The 16,024-nt window shown below is 35.4% G+C and overlaps 2 protein-coding genes and 1 non-coding gene across 3 annotated transcripts; 1 reads left to right on the top strand and 2 right to left on the bottom strand.

Annotated features, from left to right (window-relative positions):
- The first annotated feature begins 1,358 nt into the window (after nucleotides 1–1,358).
- Nucleotides 1,359–1,438, top strand: TRNAL-CAG. The gene has a single exon. It is a non-coding gene; the product is annotated as a tRNA-Leu (tRNA).
- Nucleotides 1,439–3,604: 2,166 nt separating this feature from the next.
- LOC121806562 lies at nucleotides 3,605–6,211 on the bottom strand. Its single transcript, XM_042206665.1, has 4 exons — nucleotides 5,145–6,211; nucleotides 4,372–4,776; nucleotides 4,093–4,286; nucleotides 3,605–4,025 (listed from the first exon to the last, which is right to left on the bottom strand). Exons 1-4 carry the CDS (start codon nucleotides 6,160–6,162, stop codon nucleotides 3,771–3,773), a joined length of 1,872 nt encoding a protein of 623 aa, XP_042062599.1. The 5' UTR covers nucleotides 6,163–6,211; the 3' UTR covers nucleotides 3,605–3,770.
- A 3,516-nt stretch (nucleotides 6,212–9,727) lies between these two features.
- On the bottom strand, nucleotides 9,728–11,162 carry LOC121806873 (zinc-finger homeodomain protein 10-like). The gene has a single exon (XM_042207041.1). The coding sequence runs from the start codon at nucleotides 10,785–10,787 to the stop codon at nucleotides 9,993–9,995; it is 795 nt and encodes a 264-aa protein (XP_042062975.1). The 5' UTR covers nucleotides 10,788–11,162; the 3' UTR covers nucleotides 9,728–9,992.
- Between the last annotated feature and the right edge of the window lie 4,862 nt (nucleotides 11,163–16,024).

The following is a 16,024-nucleotide window of genomic DNA, read 5'->3' on the forward strand; positions in this document are numbered from 1 at the left end:
ACCAGCGCCTTCAGATACCGAGGCGCAGAGATTGGATCATAGTAAGTAAGGGCAGGGGTCCCCTACCTGCAAGAAAGTCAGCAGCTCGGTTCCCTTCTTTGTAGATGTGTGAGAACCGAACATGTCACTGAGAAGTCATACTCCGGATCAAAGCCACGTGATGTCTGAAATCCGCAGCTCATACTCCGGATCAAAGCCATGTGATGTCTGAAATCCGCAGCGCCAAGCTGTCTAGATGACAACAAGGTAACCAGAGCCGCTGAGTCAAGCTCAATCCAGATGTGTGTCGAAAGGTCCATAGCCATCTCGAACCCCCGAATCAGAGCCAACAGCTCCGCCTCAAAGCTCGATGATGCGACTATTGGAGCACAGAAGGCACGCAAAAGTCCTCCATCAGAGCCTCGAACCAATCCTCCCACCCCCGCCTCCATTGTTGATGTAGAGAAGGCGCCGTCAGTGTTTAGCTTCACCTAAGGGGCATCAGGGGGATGCCATAAGACCATGAGTGACCGCAGAACACGCTGTCTGGGGGAGAAAGGCATGAAATCAACCGACGGCGAGCATCCCCTCCAGTGGGTCGGGGTGATCTTTCCGGCCAAGACAAGCACGTGCAGGTGGTGAGTGACCTGCCAAATAACATGAGAGTGACGAAAAGGACGACCGCCATGTTTGCAGCCGTTCCTCTCCGTCCAAAGAAACCAAGCAATCAAATAGGGAACAAGAAAACTAATATGTAAGGCAGGAGCCCTCTGGAAAGAGGATCTCCGTCAGTGACCTAGTCTAAGTGCAATATCAGGTGCTCGTGTGAATCGGTGTGTGCGAGGAAGGAAATTTTTATACAAATTATTATCCATAGTAAATGCTTCCTCAATCCCAAAATATAGCATATTTAGACAATTGAGCTTTATCATTAGTCAGATTTTGCTAGGAGTGTTCAGAACATGTGGTCAAAAAAAGAAGAGAGAAGGGCGATGCAGGTAAGAATTAAAGATTTAAATAACCATACATAAAATAATGAATTTGAAAGGGTTATTATCTTATATCATAAGTACTTAATAAGTACTTCATATTATTAAGTTAATAAACTATACACATTAACATAAATAAAGAGCTCATATAAAACATGCAGCACATCATTTCACATGATAAGCTAGGACAAGGCTTTTTTTTTCTTTCTATAATAGTATAGTATAATATGTATAAATAAATGACAGTATTATAACTTACTTTTAAATTATTTATATGCAAGAACTTAAACTAAATACAGCAGATGTTATTGTTATATATCCAGACTCCAGAGTTCTCACTCTCTGCTGACTGAAAGAGTATTATTAATAAACACAAAGCATTTTACATCAGTCAAGATGGCCGAGCGGTCTAAGGCGCCAGTTTCAGGTACTGGTCCGAAAGGGCGTGGGTTCAAATCCCACTCTTGACAAATAAATAAACTTTTCGATTTTGTTTATAACAACGAGTAATTGTTGTTTGGCCAATTTTTATTTAGTATGGATTTTCATTCTACCATCAATCATATCATTTGTCTCGGGATTACGTGTATAAGACCATCCACAACGCGTCTCGCGCCGGGCTCGCGTCTCGTCTCGGAGAGACGAGACCCCCGCGAGACGCATTGCAGCGGCCATCTCGTCTCCAGCTCGCGACCGTCTCGTCGCGTAGCTCGTCTCGGAGAGACACGAGACGAGCTGTCTCGCCACGCGCCCGAGACACGTGGCACGTCCGCATGCGTGCGTGACGCCCACTCGCTGGCCCGCGAGTGGGCGTCGTCACTGATGACGCAATAATGCATTTTTTTAAAAAAAAATCGATTTTTAATAAAAATTTTTTTTTTTTCAAACGGTAATATTACCGTTAAATATTTATTTTCATTTTTTAAATTTTTAATTTTTTTACTCTATAAATAATTCTATTCCATACTCATTTCAAACACAAACACACATCTATTCCTCTCAAATCCTCTCTATCACTCCAATTTCCATCTTCAATCAACTCAAACAAATGGATCCTTTTGAGCAAATGCGCCAATTAATGGAACAATCACTCGAAGAAGATCGACGACGAGAGGCGGAGGAAGCCGCACCACCCCCACGACGCTCCCGGAAGTACATCAATCGGAACCGGGAGGAAGCCGCCGCACGGTTAGTACGCGACTACTTCTGCGATAACCCGATTTGGGGAGATACCTATTTCCGTCGCCGTTTCCGCATGCGGAAACCGCTATTTCTCCACATAGCGAATACTTTGGCGGCCAGGGAGGAGTTCTTCCGAGAAGGGTTCGACGCGGTCGGTCGTCCCAGCCACACGACGCTGCAGAAATGTACTGCAGCCATCCGGCAGCTTGCGACTGGACAAACGGCCGACATATTCGACGAATACCTGCACATCGGAGACAACACTGGGCGCTTGTGCTTGCTCAACTTCTGCAGAGGCGTCCGGGCAGCCTTCAGTGACGAATTTCTCCGGAGGCCAACCACGGAGGATTGTCAGTTCCTCCTCAACCTGCACGAACAAGTGCACGGATTCCCCGGGATGCTTGGCAGTGTCGATTGCATGCACTGGCAATGGAAGAATTGCCCGGTGGCTTGGAGGGGTTCCTACACGAGCGGCCACAAAGGCACCCACCCAACCGTTGTACTCGAGGCCGTTGCCGACTACCGACTTTGGATCTGGCACGCGTACTTCGGGGTCCCTGGCTCGAACAACGACGTAAACGTGCTCCAACAGTCCGACCTCTTTACCGAAGTTTTGGATGGTAAAGCGCCGGCCATCAACTTCGTCGCCAACAACCGGCGGTATAAAATGGGGTACTATCTCGCCGACGGCATCTACCCGAAGTGGCCGACCTTCGTGAAGACGTGCGGCAGGCCAGCGAACCCAAAGCAGGCTCTTTTTGCGCAGAAGCAGGAGGCTGCGCGCAAGGATGTGGAGAGGGCGTTCGGGGTTCTCCAAGCGCGCTTCAACATCATCAAAGCCCCGGCTCGTTCGTGGTTCATGGAGAGCATGGTCGACATCATGTATACGTGCATAATCTTGCACAACATGATTGTCCGAGACGAAGGACCCGATGCCGGAAATTGGTTCGACCCCGAATCCCCCGGAAGCTCAACCGCAAGTAGTCCGCCGCGAAGTGGAGCGCATCCATCTATACAAGAACGGTTGGCTATTCGGGCAAGGACACGCGACTCTAGCGCCCACACCCAACTCCAAGAGGATCTAATTGAGCACATTTGGGAAAACTTTGGCGGAGAAGATTAAATTATGTCATTTTTATTTTTTTAGAATTTTAATTATGTCTTCGTTTTTTTTAATGTTAAGTTGTAATATTGTTTTAATTTTAATAAAGTGTGTTTGTTTAAATTGAATTGGGTTTTAAAAAAAATTATAAATTAAATTGAATGAATAGTAATTAAGAGACGGTATAGAGACGGTTAAGAGACGGAGCGTTGCAGGTTCCGTCTCTTAGTTAAGAGATGGAGGAAAAAAGGACAGTGGGGCCCTCAAATAGTGCTCAAATAGTAGTTAAGAGACGGTTTAAGAGACGGTATAGAGACAGCGTTGTGGATGGCCTAATACTTCTCGTAAAGAGTTATTCAATAAATCTCATACTATTAACATAAATGTACTCAATTACATAATCAGTAAAACCCTCTTGTCTAAATGTTGAACTTTTAAACAACCAACAATTATACTAACAATTACGCATGCAAATAAATACTAGATAAGATCAAATTCTATAGTAGTAGAAAATGAAATCAACATGGAAATAGCAGAAAAGCAGGTTGGACGTAGATTTTGGTGCCCACAAAGCTAATCCTACTCAACTTGTTTTCGCACCAAATCAATTGCTCCCTACTAATTCTCGACATGCTTAAAACTCGTGACACTAATTTCACATCTACTTGTGCAAAAAAATGAAGAGCTTCTTCATCTCCCCTCCTCTTTTGCTTTTGGAATCTCCTCAATATGCACTTCTCACTCCTCAACATATCCTTCACCCTCCTCTCCTTCTGCACACAAAATCAACCATAACTATTTCAATTTAGTTGCAAATCATGTTGAATAGTAATTAAGAACCTTTTGAAGAATTCTCCGTAGCTGCATCAACATCTTGAGGTCTTGAGGGCTATGAAGGACAGGCAACGCCGCCAAGCCACAGTCCTTGTCCGATCGAACGAATTCCCAAAATATGCGTATCGATTCTTCAAGCATCTCTACCAGCATTTCACTACTGATCACATACTCGTCCCTCTCCTTCGTTCTGTCGTCCTCTGCCAAAACCATTCGTCTAAAGTTAGTAATGAAGTGAGACATAGAGAGACGCGACAGAATCAGATTTAAGAGACGCGTTGTCACCTCTTACGAGAGGAACCTGGAGAAGATTTCGTAGAACACATCGAGCCTTGACATAGGTCTGCACTCGCCCCCCCTGGAAGGGCTCGTCTTCTATGAACCTTAGAAGGAGGACTTGAAACTGCTGGAACTCGGCCACCACCTCGTTGTAGCGATAGACACTGTGTGGATCAGAGTTCCATAGCTCTAAGGCCTTGTCGTATTCCCATTGCAGGATTTCCCACGACAGGCACATCTGACCTACGTACACCACTTCCACGTCGCCCTGCAGCTCATTCATCAGCTTCTTCATTGGGCTGCTGCCCTGCTTTTTATGCTTCGACGTCCAAAGCTTTTTCGAGACTAGGGACTTCAGCATTGGGGCTGGCTTCACTTTTTGTTGGAATGGATCATTCTGCTGCACAAAACCTGCAATTACATAATTTGATTCATTTACTTTGCTTACACAATTTGACAAGATCAGAGTTGTTGAATCTATTAAATGTTGTGATTAACTAGTCCATATTGCTTCTTTTCAAATATCTAAGCCATAGCCTAATTAAGGAATATTTACCAAAAAGAATGATGATAATTGGAGTAATATCTAATCTATTCATTTGTATGGAAACCCCTAACAAACTGGATTAAGAAGTAGGATATAATAGAGACCTATCTTAGTAAAGCTACAAGCTTATCTAAATTGGTTGCTAAGTAGTTTTCTTTACAAAAATGTGAAACTATTTCACACTAACATACCAAAATATTATTGTGAAATGGAAGGCAAAAAAAGAACTAACCCATGGCATACATCTTCTGGTAGTTGAGGATATCGAATTTTCGCATCATTTCTCTGTAGCTCTTGTGAGGCTCGGCAATGCAATCTCGATGCTGCGTTTCCTCGGTCTCGTCTATCTTCCACGGCTTCAAGTCATTGATGACCTTAGGCGTCTCGGACTCCTCTACAATGGTAGGCAGACCTGTGGCCTTCACCTTCTCAAGCTCCATCTGCAACTGCTCAATCAGCTCTTGATGCTCCCACAAACACTCCAACTTGTGGGTGACTCCATCATTCTCAAAAGGACTGCACTCTTTTTCCAATTCCCCATCATTTGTCTCCATATCACCACTTGAATTCACATTAAAATCTCTCTCAAAACCTTGCTCTTCTTCTACTTTCTTGCTCTCACCTAAAAACATCAAAGATTCCGTATTCACTCCAAAGCTCTCACTATCTAAAGCTTCTCCATCACTGCTTATCTCAAACTCATCAACAGAATGTTGTAGAAGTAAATTAACATTGAACTCGGGAGTTGCTTCTTCCTCTCTCGGCTCAAGCTCAACATCTTCATCGATGTGCCTTAGAGGGAAAGTGGTAAGTAGCTCAATCAAGGCAGAGGATGAGAGTTTAAGATTGCAGGAATCATCTTTCACGTTAGTATTAATTTTTCTGAACTCATCAAATGAAGGAAACTTGAATTTCAAATGCAGCAGCTCCAATTCGTTTTCCTCTCCACGCCCTGCCTCCAGAAATAGTACATCTTTCTTTGCTGACTTTTTCAACCAAGTGTTACAATTAACAAACAAAAACGAGAGAATATATTTAATCAAGTAAAAACACCTGGAAAAATAGGAGAAAAAATGAGTCAGAAGAAATAAGGAAATAGCATGGAAAAGAGACACCAGTTTTTGGCAGAGGAAGCAAGAATTGGAATTCATGTTCAGAAACTGGAGATTTGTCTTGTTTTTTTTTTGGTTTTGATGGGATATATCAAATGCAGGGTTTGATTTGGATTGAAGCAACCATATAGAGTTCATGGCTAGTTTGAATAAGTGAAAGAAAATGGACTTTTGATCTGTAAAATAATTATAAAAAAAAGTTGGAAATTAATTAGCAGAGAAATCTGAATCAGAAGAGGTTGAAAGGGGACCAAATTGATCGGAGATAATCAAGAAGATAGTTACCTGGCAGCTTGCTTAGTTTGGAGTTGTTTGTTACATGAGAGTCACATGCATTAATAAGATACAATGATTAGTGTGAAACATTCTTATTTCTTGATTCGGCAAATTGGTATATGGCAGAGGCAGACATTATCGGAATGATGAGTTGAGAGGTCAGTGTGGTTGGTCTAGTTTTGTTAAAATTAAAATGTAAATTGAGGGGTTGCAATTTGTTACGGCAAATTTGAGATAATTAAAGTTGGGAATTTTTGGACCGACGCAAGGGTAGGACCATGACATCACATGATTTTACAATTATTAGAGGATCATCACAACACCCAAATCATTTAATATTGGCTTAATTATGAAAGGATCATCATATCTTATGGATGAATAGTTATTCTGTCGCAAATGTAAAATTATGACGTTAGTTTTAGTGATTTACTTCACTGTCTAATTAATGTTTGTGACATAAAAATAGTCTGATTTCGATGATAACGTGAAAGTGTAATGAAATTCTACGGAATGCTATTCTTAATTTTTCACCAAGAGAGTTTATGATTAGTTCTTAGGTAAAGTAATTACAACTAATCAAACTATTCTTATTTTTTTTAACAAAAACTGAGAATATCTCACGTTGATAAACAACCAAAGTGGAAAACAACTCATAAAAGTTTCCCTAATATCTAGGGTTTACTTAATTAGATCTCATAAACTATAATCTTTTTATCATTTCATAAATTCATGAACTTGACTTACTTTGTATCGATCATTGTAAAATTTTAATATTTATTATATTAATAGAAATATCATTCACTTAAAGGCCTTATTTGATATAGCTTGATTAGGATTATTTAGGTTAGTTAATACTCCAATCACGTCCCATAAAATATATGCACTTTTCATTTTTGTCATCCCATAAAAGTATGTGCATTCCATTTTTAAAAAATTATATTAATTTAATGATGTAAGTTCTACTATTCACTAACATTACTTTAACTACTATTCTTCTCTTCTTTCTTACTTCACCATACCATTCTTCTCTCTCTTACTTTACTAATTTTGTCTTAATTCCCGTGCCATACTCATTGCCCATATTTTTATGAGACATAGAGAGTATTAATATCAATTTATTTAGTTTTGTGTGTATATGTAACATAAAAAATAGTTCAATAAACTTTCTGTTCGATTAAAATTAATACTCTTCCGTTCAACAAAAATATGTAATTTTGGTTGGGCACGGATTTTAATGCACAATTAGTAAAGAAAAAAGATTAGAAAGAAAAAGTAATTAAATATTATTAAAGATAAAAAAAGTTTTTAAAATAAAAAAATGCATAATCTTGAAGGATGAACTGAAAATAAAAGAGTGCATACTCCTGTGGGATAAATGAGGTTCTAGTTTTCTAACAAAAGTGACCAAACAAAAAGTACTAGTAGTATTTTTTTTTTCCAAAATAGGCTAAAAGGGGAGATACTTTGTGTATTCAACTATGTAAATGCTAGTTAAAAATTAAGTATGTAAATAAGTTCTTTATTATGTTTGGCATTATTTTGTATATTTGGACAAAGAAGATGAATCTCTATACCATCCTATATTTCCAAAAAAAATAATTATTTTCTCTACTTATATTTTTGTATGTAGATGATATATTATACTCCTATTATGTTCCAGAAATCATGGGCCAAGATTGGATCTGTTTTCCAATGTATGCAACCGCACATACATAATCTGGGCCAATATTGGATCAGTTTTCCCATGTACCGCTTAGAACATGGATAGCAACAATATTTTTAATAAAATATGACAAAGCAAAGAAAGAGAGAAATTAGATAAAATATACTAGTAAAAGATAATGAGAAAAAAATATTAAAAAAATTTTATAAATAGAAATTAAATTAATTTTCCTCTTAACAATTGATATGGAATATTAGAGTCCATAAGCGAAAGAAAAGTGCTTCTTAGTGTTAAAGTTATGCACAATGTAAATGTTTAATTTATTTTTAGTAATTATGGACATAATTATATTATGCGATTAGGTTTCACGTTCGACCAATTTATTTATTAATGTGATTCAAAATTTATCCCGTTACTCCAAATATATCCGTTATACAACGGATTTTTTATTATTAGTAATTATGGATATAGTTATGTTTTGTGAATAGGCTTCACATTCGACCAATTTATATTTAAAAAAATTATAATGTGATTCAAAGTTTTTCCTGTTACTCCAAATATATCTGTTATACAACGGATTTTCTACCCAATGTGTAAAATGCTCTAAACGCCGATACGAGTCACAATTAGAATCACATTGAAAGTTTATTAAGGGACTTGAAAATGAGTTGGGTCTCTGAAAATGGAGGCAAAAAAGTAGAAGTCCCTCATGCATCTGTTGGAATTGCTTCCATGAATTTTAATAAAATGAAATTTTAGGATTTTAATGGATTTTGTATTTTAATTATACTGAAATAAATAAATTATTGAATAAAAGAAATAGAAAAAGATAAAAAAAAAATATATGAATAGGTAAAGGAACAAATGATTAGTTGTTGATGATAGTTCTTAAATACTCCTACTACTCCTAGTGGAGTTTATGAACTGAAGAACTGAATTAATGAATTAATAGTGGATGCTCTAATGTGTTTTGATTTGCGAACACAATCAACTGGCATGGTTGGGTTTAATAGGTTATGGACAAGACAGCGACACCTCTTGCCCACCATTATTTCTGCTTGTCTTAAAAGGGAAGTATATACATCTAGGATTTACTATAATTAGCTGCTTAAATTAACTTAAATGGCAATAACACAACCTAATACTTTCTAATTGTGTGTAGAGCTTTATATGTCTGCAATAAACATTAAACAAAACTTGCACCTAAAAGAATTCTGCCACTCCAAGAATTTAAGAGCTATATTAAGACAACAAATAGAAATAGGACTAGTATTAGATTAGGAAAGCATATCTAATAGTAACTCAGATGTAGTAGATTTTTTGTTTATATTTAATTTTAGTCGAAATTATGTATAGATAAATAAAAACCTCAAAAGAAAATGTCAAATCTATTCTATTACTGTCGACGACTCCACTGGGATAAAGATTAGATGAGATAAAGAAAAAGATGAAAGAATAAACGAGGAGATGATGAAATGTAAAGTACAACACATACAAGATTAAACTAACGTATACAGAATAACATTATCATACTATTAATAAATCTGGATGTCAATCTTTTTCTGACCTGATTAAGTAAATTATTAAGCCCCAATTGTTTAATAACCTCTTTTTGCTGCTTGATTTCAGACAAACCTTTCAATAGAACGAATTAGAATGCATGCCAAGCGATAAAAAAAATTGCTAAGTAGTAATTCCTTATAATTTGATCACCATAAATAAAATAAAATAAAATAAAATAAAATAAAATAAAATAAAATAAAATAAAATAAAATAAAATAAAATAAAATAAAATAAAAGAAAATCATTGATGCGGAGACCGATTTAGGTAAATGATAAATAAACAAAAATATGCCCTCCACATATTTGATCATCATAGCTAAGCAAAACAAAGTTTAATCAAGGTATGAATCTAAGAAGCAGAAACTACTCCACCAAATTCCAGCCGAAATTTCAATTTATCTTTTCTCAACTATCTAAAACCTGTTTTATTTTAACCAATTATTAATCTCAAGCTCAACCAAGAGATTCAAGAAGAAGACGATCCATCATGGTTGTGGTGGTGGCTCACTTCTTCCAACTGAGCATCTTCCTTGCTGTCACTGTCTTCAGCGGCAGCGGCAGCAGCAGAGCAATCCACTTCACCGCCGTTACTGGCTGGCGGCGGCGAAGCAGATTGACGATTTTTCTTAGCGATAGCGCTCTTGTTGTTATGCATCCACACCTTCAAAACCCCTCTCTCCAATCCAGCTTTGCTGCAGAATTCTCTGATCAAATCTTCATCTTTCTTCTGCAATTTCCACCCAATTCCTTCAGCAAATTCCAGCATTTTCTCCTTCTGCTCCTGGGTAAACTTCGTCCGGAACCTCTTCCGGCTGCCTGAGCTCGGATTCCGCCCTCCTCCGCCGTGGCTGAGGGCCAGCAGCATGTGCGGCGCCGACGGGTAGTAGGCGGAGGAGATCGGCGGCGGCGAGGGCGAATCGTCAGGGCTCGGCGGGAGGGGGTGGTGGCGGTGGTGGGGGTGGAACTCGATGACCGGCGCAAGAGGCGGGTCTCGGCGGTGGAAGTTGCGGTGGCACTCGCACGCCGCGCATTTCAGCGACGCCGGATCGAAGGGATCCGCCATGAACTCGCCGCAGCCGTCGACGGCGTGGACGCCGAGGCTGGCGGCGTGGTTCCGCATACATTCCCTGAACGTGACCACGACGGGGTGGTGCAGCGGCGCGTGGCGCTTCAGCACGCCGTTGCTCGCGGGTTGGATCCGGGTCGGGGTCTCGGATTCGGCATCGGGGGCTTTCACTGCTGCTGAATTGCTTAGCTCCATCGCAGCATCAATCGAAATAATTATGCACTGATTAATTTTTTTTGGGGGGTGTGTTGTGTTGTGAGTGAGAGTGAGAGTGAGAGTGAGAGTGAGAGTGTTTAGTTTTTACTCTTATTTAAAGGGTTGAGATTAGGGATGGAGTTTAGGGTTTTGAGGGGAAAAGCAAGAATCTTTAGGGAGGAGATGAGGAGATTAAGTTGGAGAGAGATGGAAAACAAGAATGGGTTTGGTTTTTTTTTTTGAATGATGATGATGATAAAAATCTTGATTCGTGGTGATGCGTCTTCACCACTTATTTTTATTTCTATTTAACTAGAGTTAATTTATGTGGTTAACTCATAACTGTCTCTCTATGCTCTTTTTTTCTCATGTGAGTCATAATAAATGCACTTTACCAACTTATATTTCTCTCTGGTTTTTGACTTGTTCTTTTTCACACACAGTAAATTCTAACCACAGTTGACTGTCTAATTTATTAATTTAATTTAAAGGAATACTATTATAATTCTGGATTTAATAATCTTTATGGAATTTACAGCAAAATAATACAGTATGTCTGTGGGATAGTGTGTGCACAGTACCAGTCACACAATGTAATAGAGCCATCTCAGAGGTACACTAGTACAAGTCATTTTTCTGTGTTTCTCCTTTTTATGAGAATTGAAGGGTTAAGTAAAACAAAAAGCAACCACTCCCATTTACGTCACCTTATTGTAATTTCTTGTTTCTATTTTAATACTAACAAACTTTCAATTCTTAGTACATTGAATTTTATTGATTTTATGGAAACTGAAATGAAATACAATCTTACTCACTTCAAATCAGTACTTAGACTGAGTATACGAAATAAAATTAAATAAAGTTGGCTAAACCTTGTATATTTGGGGGGACATTTTTTTGAAAAAAGAGTTAGAGAAAATGCAAAAACATCCTAAACGAGCAAAGTGTAAAATATAAAGACTGCAAATGTACATTTTTCAAATATAGGAACCGCAAACATGCATCTTTGAAAGTATAGGGCCTTAAAATTTAGTACACCCTCTGTCCCATTAAAGATAACCCACTTTTCTTTTTGATTTGTCCCAATCAAGATGACTCATTACAAAAAATAGAAACATCTTTATCTCTACTTTATTCTCTTTCTCTCACTTTACTCTCTCCACTAACACACAAAATAAACATGCATAAAAATCTGTGTTGCCCAAGGAAGGGGTCATCTTCCTTGGGATGGAGGGAGTAGTTCCCTTTTTTTTTGTACAAAGATATTTAGAGTAATGATATGCTACGTACCTTATATGAGCATCACTCTTGTTTGAAGCACGTTTAGTGTTGTTCGTTTCGGTTTATATATTTAGTTTGATTCTAATACATTAAAAATATTAATGAAATTTTTAATCTCACAAAATTCATGAAAATCAAAGCATGAATTGATCTAGAAAAAAATGTTATGGAAGGGAAAATTTCTTTAATTTCCATTTTTAGGAAAATCGAGATCTTTATCTTTAGATATACAAAGAATAAAATGCTTATTGTAGGAAAAACGTTAATTTGTCCCTGAAATTTGATGAGTATGGTTTCACTCAATAACATTGCAAGAAAACGGGTTTTTGTACAGTTCCTCTCCAATTACAACCATTTTATGCATGATTTTGATTCTTTTGCTACCCTTTTGCGTTTGGAATTTTTTGGGATATCAAATTTTATTTATTGACTTTTGCTTTTTTTTTTATCACTTCAGACAGAAACAATTCCGGATAACTGCAATTTGGTGGTGGGCATAAACATAATTTGAGTTTTTTGTTTTGTTCGCATGAATTTCTCGATTCAATCATACTCCCTCCATCCCAAAGAATATATACACTATTGATTGAGCACTAGTTTTAATGCACAATTGGTAAAGTAAGAGATATGTAGAGAGAAAATAATTAAAGTATTGTTAGTAGAGAATGAGTCTCACCTTATCAGAGAGAAAAAAATTAAAAAATTAGAAAGTACATATTTTTATGGAACGGATTAAAATGAAAAAAGACGTATTCTTGTGGGATGGGGAGACTATTTAATTCATTCTATTGTTGAAGATTTTCATTTATTTATTTTCGTGGGAAAAGTTATGAGTGGGATAGTGCTCATCTACTCATTGATTCACATTTCGGGTTATCCGATAAAAAGTTAAAAAAAATATTATGCTTCAATTTTACTATTCAGATTTAAATAGTGATAATTTAAACATTTTTAACATTTTAATATCAAATTTTATATTGTAATGTCAAGTTTTAATTATGTAATATCATGCTCTGGTAGTTCTCGTGTCGTGTCAAACTAATTTGTAATGTCCAAATCCTGCTACTGTTCGTGACTTTCGGCCTTAATCTTCAAATCTAGTCTAACAAGATTAGTTGGATTCCACCAAAAGCGAGCTCGAAAAGCGTGTGCTCAAACCAAAAAAATTATAGCTACAATTCAATCATTCTCGTGATAATTAAATGTTCCCAATTAATCTCTCCCTGTTACATTATAAAATCACCAGCTAGTGGTATAAATTTTCATGTACTTAGAATTTTCACTAATAGAATGATATATTATTATTATTATTATTATTATAAAAAAGTCAATCTATTTTCTATATGTTTCTTAGTACATTCGTGCTAAATAACTGACATTAATAAAGTCAAAGTAGAGATAAAAAGATACATTAGCCATAAATATTTTTATTAAATAGTTTGACTAAATAGAACATAATATATTATTATTATTATTATACTAATAAAGTCACTCTATTTTTCTATATTACAATTTTCACTAATCAAAAGATATATTATTATTATTATTATTATTATTATTATTATACTCATAGAGCCACACTATTTTTGTACACATTTCTTTTTAATTTCAACTCAAGTAATGACATTTATAATGGTAAGCTAGAGATAAAAAGCTGCATTCATCGTAAACGTTTTTATTTAAAATATTTACTACATTTCAATCATTATCATAATAATCAAATGTTCTAATTTATTTGTTCCTATCAAATTGTAAAATCAGTAGCGACCATTTTTCTGTACTCACAATATTCTATAATTTGGGAATATTATTATACTCATAAAGTCAATATTTTCAGTGTGCTTCTCATCAGATTCGACTCAAGAACTAGCATTTAAAGAGGTAAATTAGAGATAAAAAACAAGCATTCACTGTAATCTGTACAATTAAAAGTTTGACTACATTTTCATAATAGTTAAATATTCTTAGTTATATCTCAATCAAATTATAAAATCACTACTTGGTAGTATAAATTTGTCTATACTCGCAATTTTCTTTAATTAGAAGATATATTATTAATATTATTATTATTATACTCAAAAAAATTACTTTATTTTCTGTACGTTTCTTAGTAAATTTGACCTCAAGTTCTCACAATTATAAAGGTAAACCAGAGATAAAAAGATGCATTTGCCATAATCGCTTTAATATAAAAGTATAACTAATCAGAAGATATATTCTTATTGTCTTTATATTCATAAAGTCACTATATTTTCTGTATATTTCTTAGTTCGACCTCAAGTATTGACATTTATAAAAGTAAATTAGAGATAAAAAAGATACATTCATCGCAATCGCCTTTGTTATAAAGTTGACTAGATTGCAATCGTTCTCATAATAATCAAATGTTCTAGTTAATTTGTACCTATCAAATAATAAAATCACAAACTGACAGTACAATTTTTTCTGTTCTCCCAATTTTCTATAATCATGATATAGATTATTATTATACGCATAAATTCACTCTACTTCCGATTTCTTATTAGATTTTGACCTCAAGTACTAGCATTTATAAATGTAAACTACAGATAAAATAGATGCATTCATCATGATCTTTACTATTAAAAAGTCTGACTACACTTTCATCATAGTTAAATGTTCTTAATTAATCTCTCAATCAAATTATAAAATCATTAGCCGGTAATTTTTTTATACTCACAAAGTCACAATTTCTCTAATCAAAAGATATATTATTATTATTATTATTATTATTATTATTATTATTATTATTGTTGTTGTTGTTGTTGTTATAAAGTCACTCTATGTTCTATGCGTTTCTTATTAGATTCGACCTCAAGTACTAACATTAATAAAGGTAAACTAGAGATAAAAAGATGCATGTAGTCGTTCTCCATAAAAAAAAGGTTTACTAATTAGAAGACATTATTATTATTGTACACATAAAGTCTATTTATTTTTTTATACTCACAATTTTCACTAATTAGAAGATATATTATTATTATACTCATAAAATTAATCTATTGCCATTACTTTTTATATTAGATTCGAACGCAAGTACTTGCATTTATAGAGGTATATTAGAGATATAAAAAAAAGATACATTCACCGTAATCTTTACAATTAAAAAGTCTGACTACATTTTTATAATACTCCCCCCGTCCCATAGAAATATGTCATATTTACTTTTTCGTCCGTCCCATAGAAATGGTCCACATCCATTGTAATTTTTTTTCTTCTTCTCTTTTACTTTATCATTTATGGTCTCACCACCCACTCCATAATTGCAACTACGTTTTCTCTTTCTCTCTTACTTTACCAATTACACATTAAAACTCGTGTCAACCCTAAAGAGCCTATTTCTATGGGACGGAGGGAGTATTTAAATGTTCTTAGTTAATATCTCTATCAACTTATAAAATCACTAATTTCACAGTATAAATTTTTCTCTACTCACAATTTTCTCTAATCGGACTATATATTACCATCATCATCATTATTTTTTTAATTATTATTATTATTATTATCATTATTATTATTATTATTATTATTATTATTATGCCCATAGATTACTTTATAGGTTTCTTAGTGAATTTGACGTCAAGTACTAACATTATTAAAGATAAGCTAGATATAGAAAAATGCATTCACCGTAATTGTTTTTATAAAATTTAACTATTCAGAAATAATTTAATAATAATAATAATAATTATTATTATTATTATTATTATTATACTTATAAAGTCCCTCTGTTTTCTATAAGTTTCATAGTGAATTTGACCTGAAGTACTCACATTTATAAAGGGAAGTACTAACATTTATAAAGGTAAACTAGAGATAAAGAGATGCATTCACCGTATCGTTTTTATGAAAAAGTTTAACGAATCTAAAGATATATTATTATTATACTCATAAAGTCGCTTTTGTACGTCTCTTATTAGATTCGAACTCAATTACTG

This window comes from Salvia splendens, chromosome 6 (genome assembly GCF_004379255.2).
Source record: "Salvia splendens isolate huo1 chromosome 6, SspV2, whole genome shotgun sequence".
NCBI lineage: Eukaryota > Viridiplantae > Streptophyta > Magnoliopsida > Lamiales > Lamiaceae > Salvia > Salvia splendens.

What these genes read in the sequence shown, in the direction of transcription:
- LOC121806562 (XM_042206665.1), bottom strand. Translation starts at nt 6,162, where the DNA reads ATGAACTCTATATGGTTGCTTCAATCCAAATCAAACCCTGCATTTGAT. An exon ending in CCAGAAGATGTATGCCATGG is followed by an intron (nt 4,777 to 5,144) that starts GTTAGTTCTTTT and finishes ATGTAATTGCAG; the next exon opens with GTTTTGTGCAGCAGAATGAT. An exon ending in TACGGAGAATTCTTCAAAAG is followed by an intron (nt 4,026 to 4,092) that starts GTTCTTAATTAC and finishes TTTTGTGTGCAG; the next exon opens with AAGGAGAGGAGGGTGAAGGA.
- LOC121806873 (XM_042207041.1), bottom strand. Translation starts at nt 10,787, where the DNA reads ATGGAGCTAAGCAATTCAGCAGCAGTGAAAGCCCCCGATGCCGAATCC.